Raw genomic sequence first — 17,677 nt, forward strand, 5'->3', positions numbered from 1 at the left:
CTCACACACACACACACACACACACACACACACACACACACTCACACACACACACACACGTTGGCTGAAAAGACTCTCAGTGTGGTTTGACATTTTCCTCTGAAAGAGCTACTATCATGAGAACAATTAGCCTGAGTCAGATAAATGTGAGAAACGAGTGAAGTAGAGAAGTGCTGCGCTGCTTCATTTCAGCCTTTCACCCAGTGATTTTTGATTTCAATTCAACATTCAGGAAAACCCCTCAATAAAGATAAACTCCACAGGAAGACATCTAAAGCTCGGAAACACGCAGCTTGACAAATTCTACACGTTTGTCGTTCTTTGCTTAACAGTCACTAAATCCCAAAGAGCTGCTTTTCCAAAACCCTTTGACTTTCTTTCTGCTGTCAAACATGAAAGATGGTTTAAGCAGAAATTCCCATACAGTGAAGGTGAATGGAGATGGATACTTGTGATACTTGCTAAAAAAGGTCAAAAGTATCATAAAAGTAAGTATTCCATACGACTCACGTGCGACATTTCAAATCATTGATCGTGATCATGCAAAATCATCTGCAATGACACTCCTATCCTCCATCGAGAGATTTATGGTGGGTTCATTTGCTGTGGTTATAGTGTGAGTGATGAGAGGATGAGAGCGAGTGCTTTACCTTCTCTCCAGCGTACACCAGCCGCAGTGGGCATCGCCGGCGCTCACACACTCACTGCACGAGCTGTAGAGACCACACACAGACACCTGAACCCGCAGGAGCTGAGCACACACACACACACACACACACGCTCGTGAGCATCAGACTAACACACAGTCGAATGTTGAGTTTCACAGCTCCATCAATCAGCTCCTCCTGAATGTGATAAACAGAGTGTCTGCACACACGCATGACACAGATGGCTTGAAATATCTTTATAAAGTAATGAACTCATTGAGTCTGTGATAGAGTCAGCAGCAGTGACACACTCTTGATCAGATGAGTTGATATCGTCTCGGGTCACAGTATATACAGTGCTTTGGTGTCGGTTGTGTTTCTGAGGGATATTAGGACTGTAGTTTAACAACGTTGAAGTACATTCAATACACTCACAGTTCATACATGATAAAGATATTTAATCTTTATTTTATGAAGCCAATTCATGAAGTGTCTCTCTTCTGCTAGTAGATCTCGTCCTGACAGTTTGCCTTGTGAACAGGTTCTTCATGTCGTCACTAGATCGGCTTACGCTGAATTTCAAGAGTCCACTACAGACATTCTCATAACTACAGTAATGTTTAAACTGTACTCACGTGGTGTGTGGTCATGAGGTACAGGTAGTTGTGGTCGCTGGGGTCGAAGGTCATGATGTGGTGAACGGGTTCGTTAGCGGCGAGTCTCAGTGACCACAGATTAGCCACGGACAGGTTAGCCAGCAGAGACAGCTGCAGAGAAACACGATTCATATCATTTAACAACAGCTCACATCTTTTTCTAGACTCATTATCTGATTGGACAAGAGTTACAGTTCATCAAGTAGGAATTGTAAGCACTCAAAAAAGAAAAGACAATAAGTTCTCAGGTGCGTAGAACCAAAAGAACAATGCAAGCAGACCAAAACATATATCAAATATATATATTTTATTTTTCATATGCAAAAGTGAAAAAGTGACAAAGAGTTGCAGTTGCATTGCCACATTACACAAACTGAACTAAGAGTCAATAAGTAAAAAAGTCATGTTTTATTTCCAGGATGATGATGACAGGACGGCACTCAATGAAGCGTGTGATGAGGTCATGTGACTGTCAGGTGTGCTTCTCCATGACTGCCTTCCATTAGACAGTATACTGTATCTGTTTCAGACCAGTGTTCTTCCATGACACCTAGCTTTAAACGAGGAGGCAGCAGAGTGTGATAATAGTATGGTATCATAATTCACCATAATTAGCATCTTCTGAATGTTGAGAAAAGAGCAGGAGAACAGTCAGTGGGTGTGAAACATTTCTCATCATCGCCAAAATCAACCTTCGGAGACAAAGTGCTAATTGCAAATGTAGACAAGTTTCATCAGTTTGGACACACACACACACTCACACACACACACACACTCACACACACACACACACACACACACACTCACTGCGTTCACATCCACTGTTCACTCAACAACTGTCTGGATGGATGAAACAACAGCCAGAGTCTGATCATGTTTTTCTGGCTCACAGCACAACAGCATCCAGCACAGGCACTATAATGGGCTTTTAGGCAGTTTAAAAACCTTTGAGACCAAATCTACATATTTCAGTTATTCTATGCAAGATATGGCCATCAAAGACACACGGTTATGAGAGGAGTGAGTAAAGAGTGTGTTTGTGTCCATCCATGATTTCACACACTCATATTGAGCTGATGAAGCAGTCCGCTCGTTAATCCCACATATATCTAAAAACAGAGTTTTTGCTTCGATAATGTTCACCGTCCACACTAGTGTTCTCATGCTGCTCCTCTGGCACGATCATTTCATCAGTAAAATATAACACTGTTGAGTCCAGATCACACTCAATCATCATTCCCTGTTTGGTCTAAAGCTGTCATCATGTTTTGCCACAGGACAACCAATGCCAGTGAATATTCTGCCAAACTGGAAGGAGTGTAATATGGAGACTGTACAAAGTAACATTCATCTTGAACAATGCCAGGACAACCATAGATGTATTTGGGTACAAGAAGTGCCACTTGACTAAACAATTTTGACCCTGGAGCACAAAACCAGTCATAAGATTTCGAAATTGAGATGTATGCATCATCTGAAAGCTGAATAAATAGCTTTCCATTGATGTATGGTTTGTTAGGATAGGACAATATTTCTCAGAGATGCAACTATTTGAAAATCTGGAATCTGAGGGTGCAAAAAAATCTAAATATTGAGAAAATCACCTTTAAAGTTGTCCAAATGAAGATCTTAGCAATGCATATTAATAACCAAAAATTAAGTTTTGAAATATTTACAGTAGCAAATTTACGAAATATCTTCATGGAACATGATCTTTACTTAATATCCTAATGATTTTTGGCATAAAAGAAAAATCAATAATTTTGACCCATACAATGTATTTTTGGCTATGGCTACAAATATACCCCAGCGTATTAAAGGGATCATATGATGCGATTTCAATTGTTCCTTTCTCTTTGGAGTGTTACAAGCTCTTGATGCATAAAGAAGATCTGTAAAGTTGCAAAGACTAAAGTCTCAAATCCAAAGAGATATTCTTTATAAAAGTTAAGAGTCAGCCACGCCTACCTAAAACAGCTCGTTCTAACACGCCCCCCACATATCTACCTCACTGTGTGGGAAGATTTGCATAACACCGCCCAAATGTTCACGCAAAGAAAGAAGGCGTAACTTTTATTCTCGCTGTAGTATTGTTGACGCTGCAGCCATGTCGTAAAGACACTGTGTGTTTCGTTGTGAAAGCGAAACTACTTTGTTTGGTCTTCCAAAAGAGAACGATATCCGCTTCGTCATGCCTAGAGCTGATCTGTGCTGGTTGCTGAGGAAATACATCAACTTTCACCGTGGACGAAGCGGAGTCCAGCCCGTGGTTGCCGCTCATTCGTCGAATCCACCGGGCACGCCGTTCTCGACCCCGCCGTCTCAGCTTACTCTATCCCGGCCTCAGCTCACGCTAAGCCGGGGCTTTCGCTCACGCTAGGCCGCTGTGTTTTTTGTTATGAAAGCGAAACTACTTTGTTTGGTCTTCCAAAAGAGGACACGACTAGAAATCAGTGGTTAAGTTGTATTTACAACACTGTTCCAGAACACTTCAACCCAAATATCTAGATGTGTGCAGCACATGTTATGGTGCTGCACACTTTAAACCGCATAAACACATTTCATTACACCAAATACACAAAATAATGTTCTTTTTAGCAGCATCACATGACCCCTTTAAGACTGCTTTTGTGCTCCAGGGTCACATTTGTCATTGTATTTGAATACCTCCATTTTAACCGTCAAAAGGCCTAGAAAACCAGTTTACTTAACCAGAATAATGTGGATGTGGCCTACCACACTATGAGTGTGTGTGTGTGTGTGTGTGTGTGTGTGTGTGAGAGAGAGAGAGAGTGTGTGCGCGTTTTTGTGACAAATGAGGACATAAATCTGTATAATGACAAAGGTATGACATAGGTATTACAAGGAGAAGGTGACTTTTCAGGACATTACCCCATGTCCCCACTTTTCAAAATGCTTATAAATCACACAGAATGGAGTGTATTGAAAATCTGAAATAGCACAAAGTCTCCTGTGAGGGGTAGGTTTAGGGGTAGGGTTGGTGTAGGGCAATAGAATATACGGTCTGTACAGTATAAAAACCATTACGCCTATGAGATGTCCTCACTTTTCACAAAAACAAACCTGTGTGTGTGTGTGAGTGTGTGTGTGTGTGTGTGTGTCTGTGTGAGAGAGAGAGAGAGAGAGAGAGAAAGTGTGTGTCCTAATCAAAGGGCCAGTGGAGAATAAAAGAAAGCTTACTTTATTCTGTAAAATGCAGCTGCCTGCAATCATGAGTGGGAGCGATAGTAGTACTGTATAGATGAACAGATGAACAGACAGAAAGAAAGATAGACAGACAAACAGACAGACAGGACAGATGGATAAGCAGAGGTTGAGCTGTAACTGTATTAGACTCTACTAACACAGATCCCTAAATAAGCTTATCTCTCTGTCCCAAATCACATTACACACACTCCTGAAACCATCAGCAGCAGCATCGAACCACCCACAGGACACACAAACACACACACACACACACACTCACACTTACCCACACACACACATATGCTCAAAGGGCTCATATAAAGGAAAACAGACAAACTGTACTGTTCACAATTGTAAATCCCTCTACAAGCATTATGATGAATGACACTATGAAACACACCCGTATGTGGAGGTCAGCCAGTCATAACACTGCACATTTACATACAGAACTCTTAAAGGTACAGCAGCTGCTGTTTAAAGAGTTAGTTCACCCAAAAATGAAAATTCTGTTATTAATTACTCACCCTCATGTCTTTTCAAATCCGTAAGACCTCCATTCATCTTCGGAACACAAATTAAGATATTTTTGATGGAATCTGAGAGCTGTCTGACCCTGCATAAACAGCAAGGCAATGCTACAGGGTGATGCAGAGGAGACTAATTGTTTAATAAAGTTTTTTTTTCTTTTGCGCACATAAAGTATTCTTGTAGCTTCGTATAACTGCGGATGAACCACTGATGTCACATGGATTATTTTACAGATCTCCTTGCTACGTCTCTGGACTTGGGAACATTTCAGTTGCCTTGCTGTCTATGCAGGGTCAGACAGCTCTCAGATTCCTTCAAAAACATCTTAACTTGGGTTCCGAAGATGAATGGAGGTCTTATGGGTTTGAAACGACACAAGGGTGAGAATTTTCATTTTTGGGTGAACTATCCCTTTATCTGTAACCTGAACCTGATCATGAAAAGCAAGAAGCCCTGACTCACATCTTAAGTGGACTTCACAGAAAAAAAAAAGAATGAAATGCTGGAATATGAATGACATGTAGAATGTGAGCACTTTAACCAGTCATATAATCAGTTTCATACAAATCACAATCAGAGCTGCACACTACCCACATCATCACTGTGTTCACAAGCTCAAAACCGGCACACCGCTGTCTGAGTGATGAGAGTCAGATTATAGTGCAGCTTCTGTTCTGTTCAGAGTGTTCAACATCCTGCTGGCTTTGTCATAACCATAATCTCAGAAATACGACAAAAAATGAATGGCAGAAACAGAAAACATACTACAAATACAGTAAACAAAAGAGTAAAGTGTCACATTAACAACATAATATAACATTAACAATACAATATAAACCGTATGAACATAGTTTATACCACCATATATACCATGGTATATGTGTGTTAGATTACACTCCTTCAACACACACACACACACATGCACGCACACACACGCACACATACACACACTCTAACACACACACACACACACACATCTGAAGCAGACGTCGTCCCTCTGTTTTGGCAGGGAAACAAAAAGCCTTTTCTGAGCTCTTTACACGAGACTCCCTGCAGCCAGATCCTCCTTATCTGTGTGAATGAAACACTCTCAAAGAGCTGGATCTGAGCGACTCTGACACACCTTCCTGGAATCTGGCCCTCATTACAGCTCTTTTGTTCAGATGTTTGAGGCTTGCAGATGTTTTCTAAGGCCGTGTGCACATGAATAGTCCTGTGAGTAGCTGTGTGGCTCATGTTTTTCTGCAGTGTCAGAAGCTGATGATATACAGTACATCCCAATTCAGCAGGCAACCGTCCCGATCAGGAAACGGCTTCATAAACACACTAAATAATGCTTTAATTACTATGACAAAAAAGCAGAAAGGTAGAGGACAGGACTAAATGTCATTAGTACAGTAAAAAAAACTAGCAGTCAGTGAACAGTCCTCATGGCAGAAAAGCAAACGTGTGTGTTTGGTATGGTTTTGCTGATGCCCACACTCACCGTCTGAAGAGCAGGTGACACTTTTATCCAAAGCAACAAATAAGATGCACGCAAAAGTCATGAATACACACAAACACTTAACAAATTATTTACTTCAATTTCACAAAAAAAGTAACTGGAATCAGAAAATGTGCACTATCCATTGACTGGTTGTAGATTTTGACTCTAGAAAGCTGATTTCTGTTAACTGAGCAATCAAGCGTGGTTACCCATGCATATATATTTCTATAATCAGGTATCCTCTAATATCAGGGCACTCTGATATAGTACACTGTGGAACTGATTAACTACTGTATAGCATAGTATTTACCCATCCACAAACCCACATTAGAGCCACAGTGCTGTCCTACAGGAACGACACACCTGGAGAGAACAACAGCTCCTCATGACAAAAGCTGAGCGGTTCCCGTGAGCAGATGCTGAGAGGACGGGAAAGATCATGATAACAGAGCTCATCTCATTCGGCTGAACCGACCCTCTGTGTGCAGAAGCACAGCAAACCCACACACACACACACACACACACACACAGACAGCAGCAGGACATGCGGCCTGGACCACCAGTGTACAGGGCAAACACCTTTAAAGTCCCCCTGTAGTCAAATATTTTATCCCTTAAAACTTATCTTTGATCATCAAAATGACATATTTAAAAGTTTTTTCTTGTGAAAATAATTTTCTCATTCCTTAAAATAGCTTGAATGTAACTCTACACCCTTGCCTCATTTCCTATACGCGGATCTATGAATATGCAAATGAGTCCCGCCTCCACTCAGTCACACACCAGCCAGCGCCTCCTGATCCACTGAAATGAAGTAACCGCAAAACAATGGCATACACAGATAATGACTGATAAAACTATCTTTTTACTAGCGGACAACTACAGTGAATACTGTAACATTCGTTAAAGTTACTTACTTGACGATGTTGTGTCCTAAAACACCTTGAAGACTGGAATGCAGCCGTTTGTGATTGTTAATTCGCGCCCGTGAGCATATGCGTGTGGGAGAGGTGCGTCTGACACCGGGCTACTTTTACACTGTTGCCACGGGTTATAATGCAAGTTAGCGGTTCTAAATTCACATTAAACCACAGCTTCATGGGTTTTTTGCTCTGATTTATTTTTGGTTTTGTGCTGGTATTGGTATATTTTGCATGCTAGTGATAGGAATCGATCCCTTGACGTGATTGGTTATTGGTTTGTGACGTAACAACCCGAGGGCTGTTTCAAACCGCATTTCTGGGTCAGCCTTTGGGAAACTACAGTTTTAAGGAGAAAATACTCAGCAATGGTGTTGATTAATAGATTGGCACATGGTTTGTCTAAAGGCATATTAAAAACAACACATAGACAAATAAACAACATAAAAATTTGATTTTCACTACAGGGGTCTTTAAGAGAAAGTCTTCAAATATTTGAGCCTGTGTGTTTCTGTGTGCTGTAACACGGATGTGTTCAGCACAGTTCATCACAGCTGGGCGGTTATGAAATTCACAAACTATCATCTTTCAGAGGGATATATACATATATATTTGGGTTTAGTATATATTAGGGATGCATCAGTATGGTTGACTTGTCAACTAATCATCCACCAACCAAGTAAATGAGCAAGTTTTATATTTAGTTTTTAGTTTTACAGTTTTTCTGGATTGCTAACACACTATAACTGATTCATTTGGCCCAATTTCCCAAATCATTCACTCAGTTCTCGAAACAAAGACACATTTCTCAAAACTTTTAACACATTTCACCTGTTTTCACACACAATTTGCTCAGCGTTTTCTGCAATACTCTACTCAGAAAAAAACTTCATTTTGTACAGGTTTGACCAGTTTCTCATTCAGAAAACACAAACACACAATATAATTACCTCATGCATCACAAGATGAACTCAAACAGCACACATTTATCCATATGTGAACATTCAGTAGCAAAACTGATGACACAGCAGTCAGAATCTCAGGATGATATGAACAGGGTCACATGTGATTGTGTGCTTTAGAAGATGAATCCTACCAGTATGGTTGACTTGTCAACTAATCATCCACCAACCAAGTAAATGAGCAAGTTTTATATTTAGTTTTTAGTTTTACAGTTTTTCTGGATTGCTAACACACTATAACTGATTCATTTGGCCCAATTTCCCAAATCATTCACTCAGTTCTCGAAACAAAGACACATTTCTCAAAACTTTTAACACATTTCACCTGTTTTCACACACAATTTGCTCAGCGTTTTCTGCAATACTCTACTCAGAAAAAAACTTCATTTTGTACAGGTTTGACCAGTTTCTCATTCAGAAAACACAAACACACAATATAATTACCTCACGCATCACAAGATGAACTCAAACAGCGCACATTTATCCATGTGTGAACATTCAGTAGCAAAACTGATGACACAGCAGTCAGAATCTCAGGATGATATGAACAGGGTCACATGTGATTGTGTGCTTTAGAAGATGAATCCTACTGGTGGGAGACAAAGAGGAAGAGGAAGAGGAAGAGGAAGGGGACGGGGTCAAAGGTCATTTGCTCCTGATGCACTCTAGCTGACCATGTTCTTCATGACAGGCACATCTACAGGGTTTCTACACTACTTACACACCCAGTACTTATAGTACAGAACAGCAGCAGTACTTCAGATGAGAGAACTTTCACTGTGTACTGTAAATACTGCAGCACATGTTATACACCCTCAGACTCAGGATGAGCTCCTCTCCCTTACGTGATGCCACAACCGATGATAAACGACTGTCTCGGGGAGCTACAGAAGACTGAGAAACTCTCATAGTATGGCAGAGTATTTTTTACTGTACAGTAATTGACAGTATACAGTATTGTGTGTTCATATTCAATTCTATGTTATTTGAACTGATCTTTTCTAGTACTTTTCATCTACTGTAAGATCTCTTTACAGTAGTCTCATGATAATGAACTTTTCTTGAATTTCACAGTATCTGCACCTCTATTTATGCTGCACACTGTAGTAGACATTGAGTTGCAGAATGATTCCTGATTCCCCAAAGGAGGTTTTTGTAGCAGTGTTTTGAACTGATCTCACTAGTGTTCTCCAGGCAGTGCAGTAGTCTGAGGCCAGAGATTAGATTCTGATGAGAGAGAACATGTCTGAAGTGTGTACAAGCTGGTGTGTAGTTTTGAGGTTGTGTTTATAGTTGTGAGAAAATGGTGAATTGTTTCATGAATTGTGTTAGCAATCGAGAAAAACTGTGATCTCTGTTCACGGTGAGTGTGCATTAGCTTTTGGGATCTCGTAGAGCATTTGGACCTGGAAACGGTGACATGTGACCTTACCATGAAATCAAAACGGAAAGCTTTCATTTTTAAAAGGAATATTGCAGTGATGATTTTAAATGATTTGTCCATGCACAGCTTTATGTTTTTGAATTCACATATAAATGTCAATCAAAACATGAACTTCCCTCCCCATGAACTTCCATAATATGACAATAACTCGACAATAATCCTCCAGCAGCCTGTGACTCACATGAGATCACAGCAGCTAGCAAACCTTCCAATCAACTCCAAGCCATTTCACTCAGATATGCATCACAACAGGGAAGAAAAGATGATCTGTTTCATGTCAACTTTACAGAGCAGATAAAGCACTGCGACTGCAGCCAAAGCACAGATTCACTGCCTTCAACTACCTCCTCCATCAGCTGGTCATTCAGTGCGCTCCTGTACAGCTGAGCGTGACACAAGGGCTCGATCTGAAGTCCCTTTGGGTAAAACATCTGCCAAATGTTCACATGACCCACTTGATCGTGTAGTTTCACACATTTCTAATATATGTGCAATGATATAACACAATGTTATATCCAAGATGGCGTCGTTCCATGGCGACATGGTGTTGCTCTCTTCTTAGTGCCAAAAAAGTCGTATATCAGTTGCTTAGATGATTACAGACCAGTGGCCCTAACTTCAGTTGCTATGAAAATCTTTGAGCGACTGCTGCTTAGGTATCTAATTTCTAAAATCTGTTTGGATTATAGGTCGGTTGATGATGCTGTGGCTCTGCGTCTCCATTCAATTTTCAAACACCTTCAAGCCCTCAATACTTATGTTAGAGTTATTTTTGTGGACTATAAATCTGCATTTAATACAATTATTCCAGTTAAACGTTTTGATAAGTTAAAGCAATTTGGGATTCAACACTCCCTTGCTCTTTGGATTTGGGATTTTTTGCAGAACAAGAATGTGTACTGTCACCATTATTGTACTCTGTGTCCACTAATGATTGTGTTGCACATTGTAAATCAGTGCAGATTTTAAAGTTTGCAGATGATACTACATTGATTGGTTTAATAACAGAAAATAACGAATCGGACTATAGAAGGGAGGTTTCTACACTGTTTGAATGGAGTTGCACTCATAATCTGAAGACGAATGTCCTAAAAACAAAGGAAATGGTATTTGATTTCTGGATTTTTTGCAGAACAAGAATGTGTACTGTCACCATTATTGTACTCTGTGTACACTAATGATTGTGTTGCACATTGTAAATCAGTGCAGATTTTAAAGTTTGCAGATGATACTACATTGATTGGTTTAATAACAGAAAATAACGAATCGGACTATAGAAGGGAGGTTTCTACACTGTTTGAATGGAGTTGCACTGAATCTGAAGACGAATGTCCTAAAAACAAAGGAAATGGTATTTGATTTCGACAGAGAACAAATGCCGTCTTGCCATTGACTAATAATGGTCAGGACATTGAAAATGTTCAATGTTTTAAGTTTCTCGGGATGTATTGTACCATCTCTACAATGTTAAAGTGGAACGACAACCAAAGAGGCATTATTAAAAAATCCCATTAAAGGCTTTTCTCTTAAAACAGCTTTAAAAGTTTGGCGTATCTAAAGTTGGTATGTTCAATTTTTATAGAGCGGTCATTGAAAGCATGCTGACTTTCTCACTTATAGTGTGGTTTGGTAGCTCCACAGCTCAGCAGAGAAGTCAGATTTGTAATATTACTCTGGCTGCTTCGAAAATTATTGGTTGTGATCTTCCCACTATTGATGAGCTCTATGTCTCACGTTTGCAGAAAAAAGGTCTAACAATCCTGAAAGATCCCTTACATCCAGCTAGACACCTCTTTACGCCTCTTCCTTCAGGCAGACGCCTCCGAGCAATTAAAACTAAGGCTACACGTTTTCTGAACAGTACTTATTGTAGGATTGTTCATGCTCTTAATTCCTCTGGTGTCTATGCATCTGCATTTCACTCCTTATAACTGATAGGACATACATGTATTTTTGCATTTATGTATGTATTTTAATGTATGTTGATGAGCTCACCAATCAAATTCCAAACAACTAGGGTGTTTGGCAATAAATAAATGCTATATTAATGTATCTCACCTTTCGCAGTCGGCCCCAGTTGGTCCCCAGGAACACGACGGTGCGGTTGTGGACGTTGTCAACAGCAATAGAGCTGAGGCCCGGGGCCTCATAGATGGGTGGGGCCCTCAGGGGCTTCCTCAGGGCCAGCGGGTGCTGGAGGTGAGCGGCCCCACAGTTCAGCTGCTCCTCCTGAAGCTGAAACACAGAACACGCAGAAGTGAGGGACATGACCGCTGCCTCTGATTACTGAGGGTCAGGGGTTATTCAGATCCCTAAATGCCTGTCAAAGTAAACACCACTAATAAGAGAATGATCGAAACTGATGAGCGATGCGGCTGTCTTTAGCCTTTAGCACGCTGATGAATGTATTGTTGAATCAGACGGGTTCTGCTGCCACATTCACACGTCTGTTTTCATGAGGTTCAGGGCAGGGTGATGGGAACTCAAGCGGGGGAGAGCAAGAATTTCTCACGAGTTTCTCCCCCTCAGCGCTGTGACCTCCTGCGCTCCTGCAATCTATCAGATCCGCCACAGACACTGATGCGAACACTGGAGCGCTGCTCAAAACCAAAACACGGCCGTGATGTGACGTCATTAGACTCTGAGCAATGAAAACACGGCTGGAGGAGGCCTGAGAGCGGCCTGAGTTACGTAAAAAGAGCTGCACGAGAAAAAAGGCAACAGCACAAAAGCTACGCTAAATAATCACCAGACTGCCACATGCTTCTTATAAAACATCATGTTCACATAATAAAAACAGCATGTTTCCAGAAACCAGCTGCTCCAGGATCTGTTCTGTGGCCGCTTGCTGCAAAAGCTGAAGATTTTTCACATTAGGTGAAATTCCCATCAGATGTACATGTGACATCTGAGCTGTACAGTATTATCAGTCATACATTAAAACAAGCCGGATTACGCTGATCTGAACCACAGTCTGTCATGAAGCTGGAAACAGACTGTAACACAATCACACACTCACCAAATTCACTTCTATAGCTGCTAAAACAGTGAGATGATCCAAAAGACATTGGCCACAGCAGTCAAAGCTTTTCATTCTGCTCTACACATCATACTGATGCGCAATATCAGTGTCACAGTGATTTAATAGAGTGCTGTTTACTCTAGTATTACTTCACAGTCATAATTCATAGATCATTAGTCGTGTACATGTTGAACAGGGTGAGCTATACAAAAGTAGGAGTTTTAGTAGATTTGAGATGAAGCACTAATGAAAGACACTGAGATTATTATGATGTCCTCCTAAATGTAAAACAATGTGTGTTTTATTTGACAGATGTGGACAGTGTTTGAAAGATTACAGCAAATATGCCGGCTGCAATCTGAATAGCACTATAATTTTGCAGAATTAAGTTTATAACCCAAATAAAAATGACCAGAAGCTATAGCTTTAGTTGCATTTTCCGAAACTCCACACAATGTCCTGGGCATAAAACAAATAATAACTCGATCCTATCGATTATGTCAGGTAAACAAAAACAGTTTCTCAATGGCATTTGTGGCAGGTATTAATTCTTATATATTTTTTTTGACTAACTCTTGATATTTAAAGGGCATTCAATCGTGACATTTACGTTTAAATGTTGACATCACTGAATTCAATGATGAACTGTCTTTAACTGAAAAATGTGTTTACTATTGTCATTTTGCATTATTGACACTATTTTCCTAATTAATGCTGTTCAGTTGCTTTGTCACAATCTGTATTGTTAAAAGTGCTATATAAATAAAGGTGACTTGACTTGACTTAAATCCACAAGAAAGGAAGTTTTATTTGATGTGCTGTAACTGGCCGCTATTTGTAGTCTCCTTTTTACTCTCGACAGTTACAATGTTAAAGTGGCACTGCAATTCATTTTAAAGGTGCAAATATTCCACGCATTCTCGTAATATAATTATGCTCATTATTGGTCAATGCATTGATAGCTTTAAATGACGTGTCTTCATAATCTGAGTTCAGGCATGAAGTTTCATCTTTGTTTTATCATTACCAAGTCATGAAAGTTGTTGTAAGAGTCGCGCGCTCTCACCTTGATGGCCCCCTTGCGCTCGCACTCGGCCCCGGAGCCCTGGATGACGCTGTCCAGGACCTGCACGTCGCTGTTCGGCCCGCTGGAGCAGTTGCGGCGGCCCTGGCGGATCATCTCCTCCACAGCCGCCACGCGGAAGGCGCACACGGCCGACTGACCGCCCGCCCGCGCGAACACCCCGAACAGATAGGGCTCCGTGCCCGCCGCGCGCTGCGCGCTGATGTCCACGGGGTAGATGGAGAGCAGGCGGTTGTAGATATTCCCGTTGGATCCGCACTGAATGCCCATCTGGATGTAGGACTCGGTGAGCTTGCGGCTCTCCGCGGACCTGCGGGGATCGTCCGTGTCCAGACAGATGCGCGCCAGGATGCTGTTGGGCTGGCTCTCCTTCAGACCCGTGTTGGCGTCGTTGTTGATGGCGATGTACGAGTAGCTCTTGTGCACGAAGGCGTGCACGAAGTTGAGCTTGTTCTTCTGCTTGACCTCCTGCTTGATCTTGAACACGTTGTCCTCGGACGGGTTGATGTCGTAGGTGAAGAGCCGGCCGAGGTCTTTGGTGTTGAGCGAGCGGATGGCGATCTCGGGCGTGTTCTCGAAGCGCAGGTCCTCTTTGCTGTGGTTCTTGGGGAAATACTCGGTCCCCATGCCCGTGTACGTGGCTCCCACCAGCAGCCGCGGCGCGCCGCCGTGACTCCGAAAGACGAGCCCGACGGTGCTCGCCTTCTCGTGGTTGGCCACAATGTTGAGCATGCTCGGGAACACGGTGGCCCCGTCCTGCGGGAACTTGACGGCCACCCGGGACACGTTGTCCATGCTGCGCAGCTCGCAGAAGCCCTGGTACACCGAGCCGCAGGCCAGCAGCACGCCCTGCTCGCGGTCCAGCGCGAGGAGCTTGTTGTGGTTGTCGGTGAGCGTCTTCTGGTGCTCGCACGTCGCCTGCGGCAGCTGCGGCGCGTGGCACAGCGGGTTGTCCAGCACCGGTCCCGTGCGCGTCTCCACCTCCCTGGCGAGCGTGGCGTTCAGCTGGTACAGGCTGTTGACCGCGGCCAGGTAAACGCGACGCGACACCGCGTCCACCACGAAGTTATTGGTGCGGCTGGGAGACGCGAACGCCTGTTGAATCTGGAGCGCGGCGGCCGTGCGCGCTTGGAGAGCCGTTAGAAACACGGCGAAAACCGTCGCTAAGAGCCCGAGAGAGGATCTGTTCGCTGTAGAAGGAGGCATTTTTCCTTCTGGCTGGCTTCCGCGGGTTCTGGACGGAGAGGCGCATTGAGCCAGCGGAAAAGAGCGCAACTATCCGGGAGGAAAGACCGTTTCCTGCCGAACGCCCGAGCACCGAATGACGCGACGAGGCGCCTCCGCTTCCTCATAGAAACTCTCGTCTCTCTGGAGATCTGTCCGTGTGATAGCCTCAGCATTACGTCTGGTAATTACCCGTGAAAAAGAAATATAGAATATACTTTAGAGAATATACCGCGACAGGACTAACTGTTAAAAAAAACAATTCAATTAAATAGATAAAAAAGAAAAAAGCTGTAATTATAAACAGCGTTAGGACTTGATCAAAAGTCCTTCATGAGAAAAGAAATGTGCAACTTTGGAATGTGCAGTGATGCTCTCATGAAGTTGGATGAGAAGTTCACGGGTCCAGAAAAGCTTTTGCTCACTTTGTGTTTTGATTTTTAAAAAATGTGGAAACAGTAATAATAGGTTTGTCCAAATGGCACATAGTGTTAAAACAGTGTACCAAATTGATTGTGGTATTTATAAGGTACTGTTTGCCATACACGTTAGAACAACATGCTTATAATATTGTTTAATCACAAATTTTTTTTAACTGAATAACAATCATGATATTTTCACTTTCACACTCCATCTATTACATTGTGCTCTTCAACAATGGATAGCAGTCAACCAGTGCATTTGTCTAGTTGATGGTAAAACAGCAGTGTTCATCTAACAGCAAAAGAACAGCAGTCACAGAGATGCACACTAAAGGTCGACTGTCTCAAAATGACTGCAAATCAACTGTAACAGGTATCAGAACTGCTTCTGATTTGATTGTGTGTGTGTGTGTGTGTGTGAGAGAGAGAGAGAGAGAGAGAGAGAGAGAGAGAGAGAGAGAGAGAGAGAGAGAGAGAGAGAGAGAGAGAGAGAGAGAGAGAGAGAGAGAGAGAGAGAGAGAGAGAGAGAGAGAGAGAGAGAGAGAGAGAGAGAGAGAGAGAGAGAGAGAGAGAGAGAGAGAGAGAGAGAGAGAGAGAGAGAGAGAGAGAGAGAGAGAGAGAGAGAGAGAGAGAGAGAGAGAGAGAGAGAGAGAGAGAGAGAGAGAGAGAGAGAGAGAGAGAGAGAGAGAGAGAGAGAGAGAGAGAGAGAGAGAGAGAGAGAGAGAGAGAGAGAGAGAGAGAGAGAGAGAGAGAGAGAGAGAGAGAGAGAGAGAGAGAGAGAGAGAGAGAGAGAGAGAGAGAGAGAGAGAGAGAGAGAGAGAGAGAGAGAGAGAGAGAGAGAGAGAGAGAGAGAGAGAGAGAGAGAGAGAGAGAGAGAGAGAGAGAGAGAGAGAGAGAGAGAGAGAGAGAGAGAGAGAGAGAGAGAGAGAGAGAGAGAGAGAGAGAGAGAGAGAGAGAGAGAGAGAGAGAGAGAGAGAGAGAGAGAGAGAGAGAGAGAGAGAGAGAGAGAGAGAGAGAGAGAGAGAGAGAGAGAGAGAGAGAGAGAGAGAGAGAGAGAGAGAGAGAGAGAGAGAGAGAGAGAGAGAGAGAGAGAGAGAGAGAGAGAGAGAGAGAGAGAGAGAGAGAGAGAGAGAGAGAGAGAGAGAGAGAGAGAGAGAGAGAGAGAGAGAGAGAGAGAGAGAGAGAGAGAGAGAGAGAGAGAGAGAGAGAGAGAGAGAGAGAGAGAGAGAGAGAGAGAGAGAGAGAGAGAGAGAGAGAGAGAGAGAGAGAGAGAGAGAGAGAGAGAGAGAGAGAGAGAGAGAGAGAGAGAGAGAGAGAGAGAGAGAGAGAGAGAGAGAGAGAGAGAGAGAGAGAGAGAGAGAGAGAGAGAGAGAGAGAGAGAGAGAGAGAGAGAGAGAGAGAGAGAGAGAGAGAGAGAGAGAGAGAGAGAGAGAGAGAGAGAGAGAGAGAGAGAGAGAGAGAGAGAGAGAGAGAGAGAGAGAGAGAGAGAGAGAGAGAGAGAGAGAGAGAGAGAGAGAGAGAGAGAGAGAGAGAGAGAGAGAGAGAGAGAGAGAGAGAGAGAGAGAGAGAGAGAGAGAGAGAGAGAGAGAGAGAGAGAGAGAGAGAGAGAGAGAGAGAGAGAGAGAGAGAGAGAGAGAGAGAGAGAGAGAGAGAGAGAGAGAGAGAGAGAGAGAGAGAGAGAGAGAGAGAGAGAGAGAGAGAGAGAGAGAGAGAGAGAGAGAGAGAGAGAGAGAGAGAGAGAGAGAGAGAGAGAGAGAGAGAGAGAGAGAGAGAGAGAGAGAGAGAGAGAGAGAGAGAGAGAGAGAGAGAGAGAGAGAGAGAGAGAGAGAGAGAGAGAGAGAGAGAGAGAGAGAGAGAGAGAGAGAGAGAGAGAGAGAGAGAGAGAGAGAGAGAGAGAGAGAGAGAGAGAGAGAGAGAGAGAGAGAGAGAGAGAGAGAGAGAGAGAGAGAGAGAGAGAGAGAGAGAGAGAGAGAGAGAGAGAGAGAGAGAGAGAGAGAGAGAGAGAGAGAGAGAGAGAGAGAGAGAGAGAGAGAGAGAGAGAGAGAGAGAGAGAGAGAGAGAGAGAGAGAGAGAGA

The 17,677-nt window shown here is 42.9% G+C and overlaps 1 protein-coding gene across 1 annotated transcript in view; it reads right to left on the bottom strand.

The window, feature by feature from the left end:
- The window catches only part of LOC107565410 (plexin-D1-like), a 58,687-nt gene extending 43,321 nt beyond the window's left edge, over positions 1-15,366 (bottom strand). The window contains exons 1-4 of the mRNA XM_016250644.1: positions 13,939-15,366; positions 11,909-12,085; positions 1,283-1,414; positions 651-751 (exon numbers count right to left, since the gene is read on the bottom strand). Of these exons, the coding sequence (XP_016106130.1) occupies positions 651-751; positions 1,283-1,414; positions 11,909-12,085; positions 13,939-15,162 (1,634 nt within the window). The 5' untranslated portion in view covers positions 15,163-15,366. The remainder of the gene's footprint in view (positions 1-650; positions 752-1,282; positions 1,415-11,908; positions 12,086-13,938) is intronic.
- Positions 15,367-17,677: the final 2,311 nt, after the last annotated feature.

This window comes from Sinocyclocheilus grahami, unplaced genomic scaffold (genome assembly GCF_001515645.1).
Source record: "Sinocyclocheilus grahami isolate Dianchi unplaced genomic scaffold, SAMN03320097.WGS_v1.1 scaffold1000.1, whole genome shotgun sequence".
Classification (NCBI taxonomy): Eukaryota; Metazoa; Chordata; class Actinopteri; order Cypriniformes; family Cyprinidae; genus Sinocyclocheilus; species Sinocyclocheilus grahami.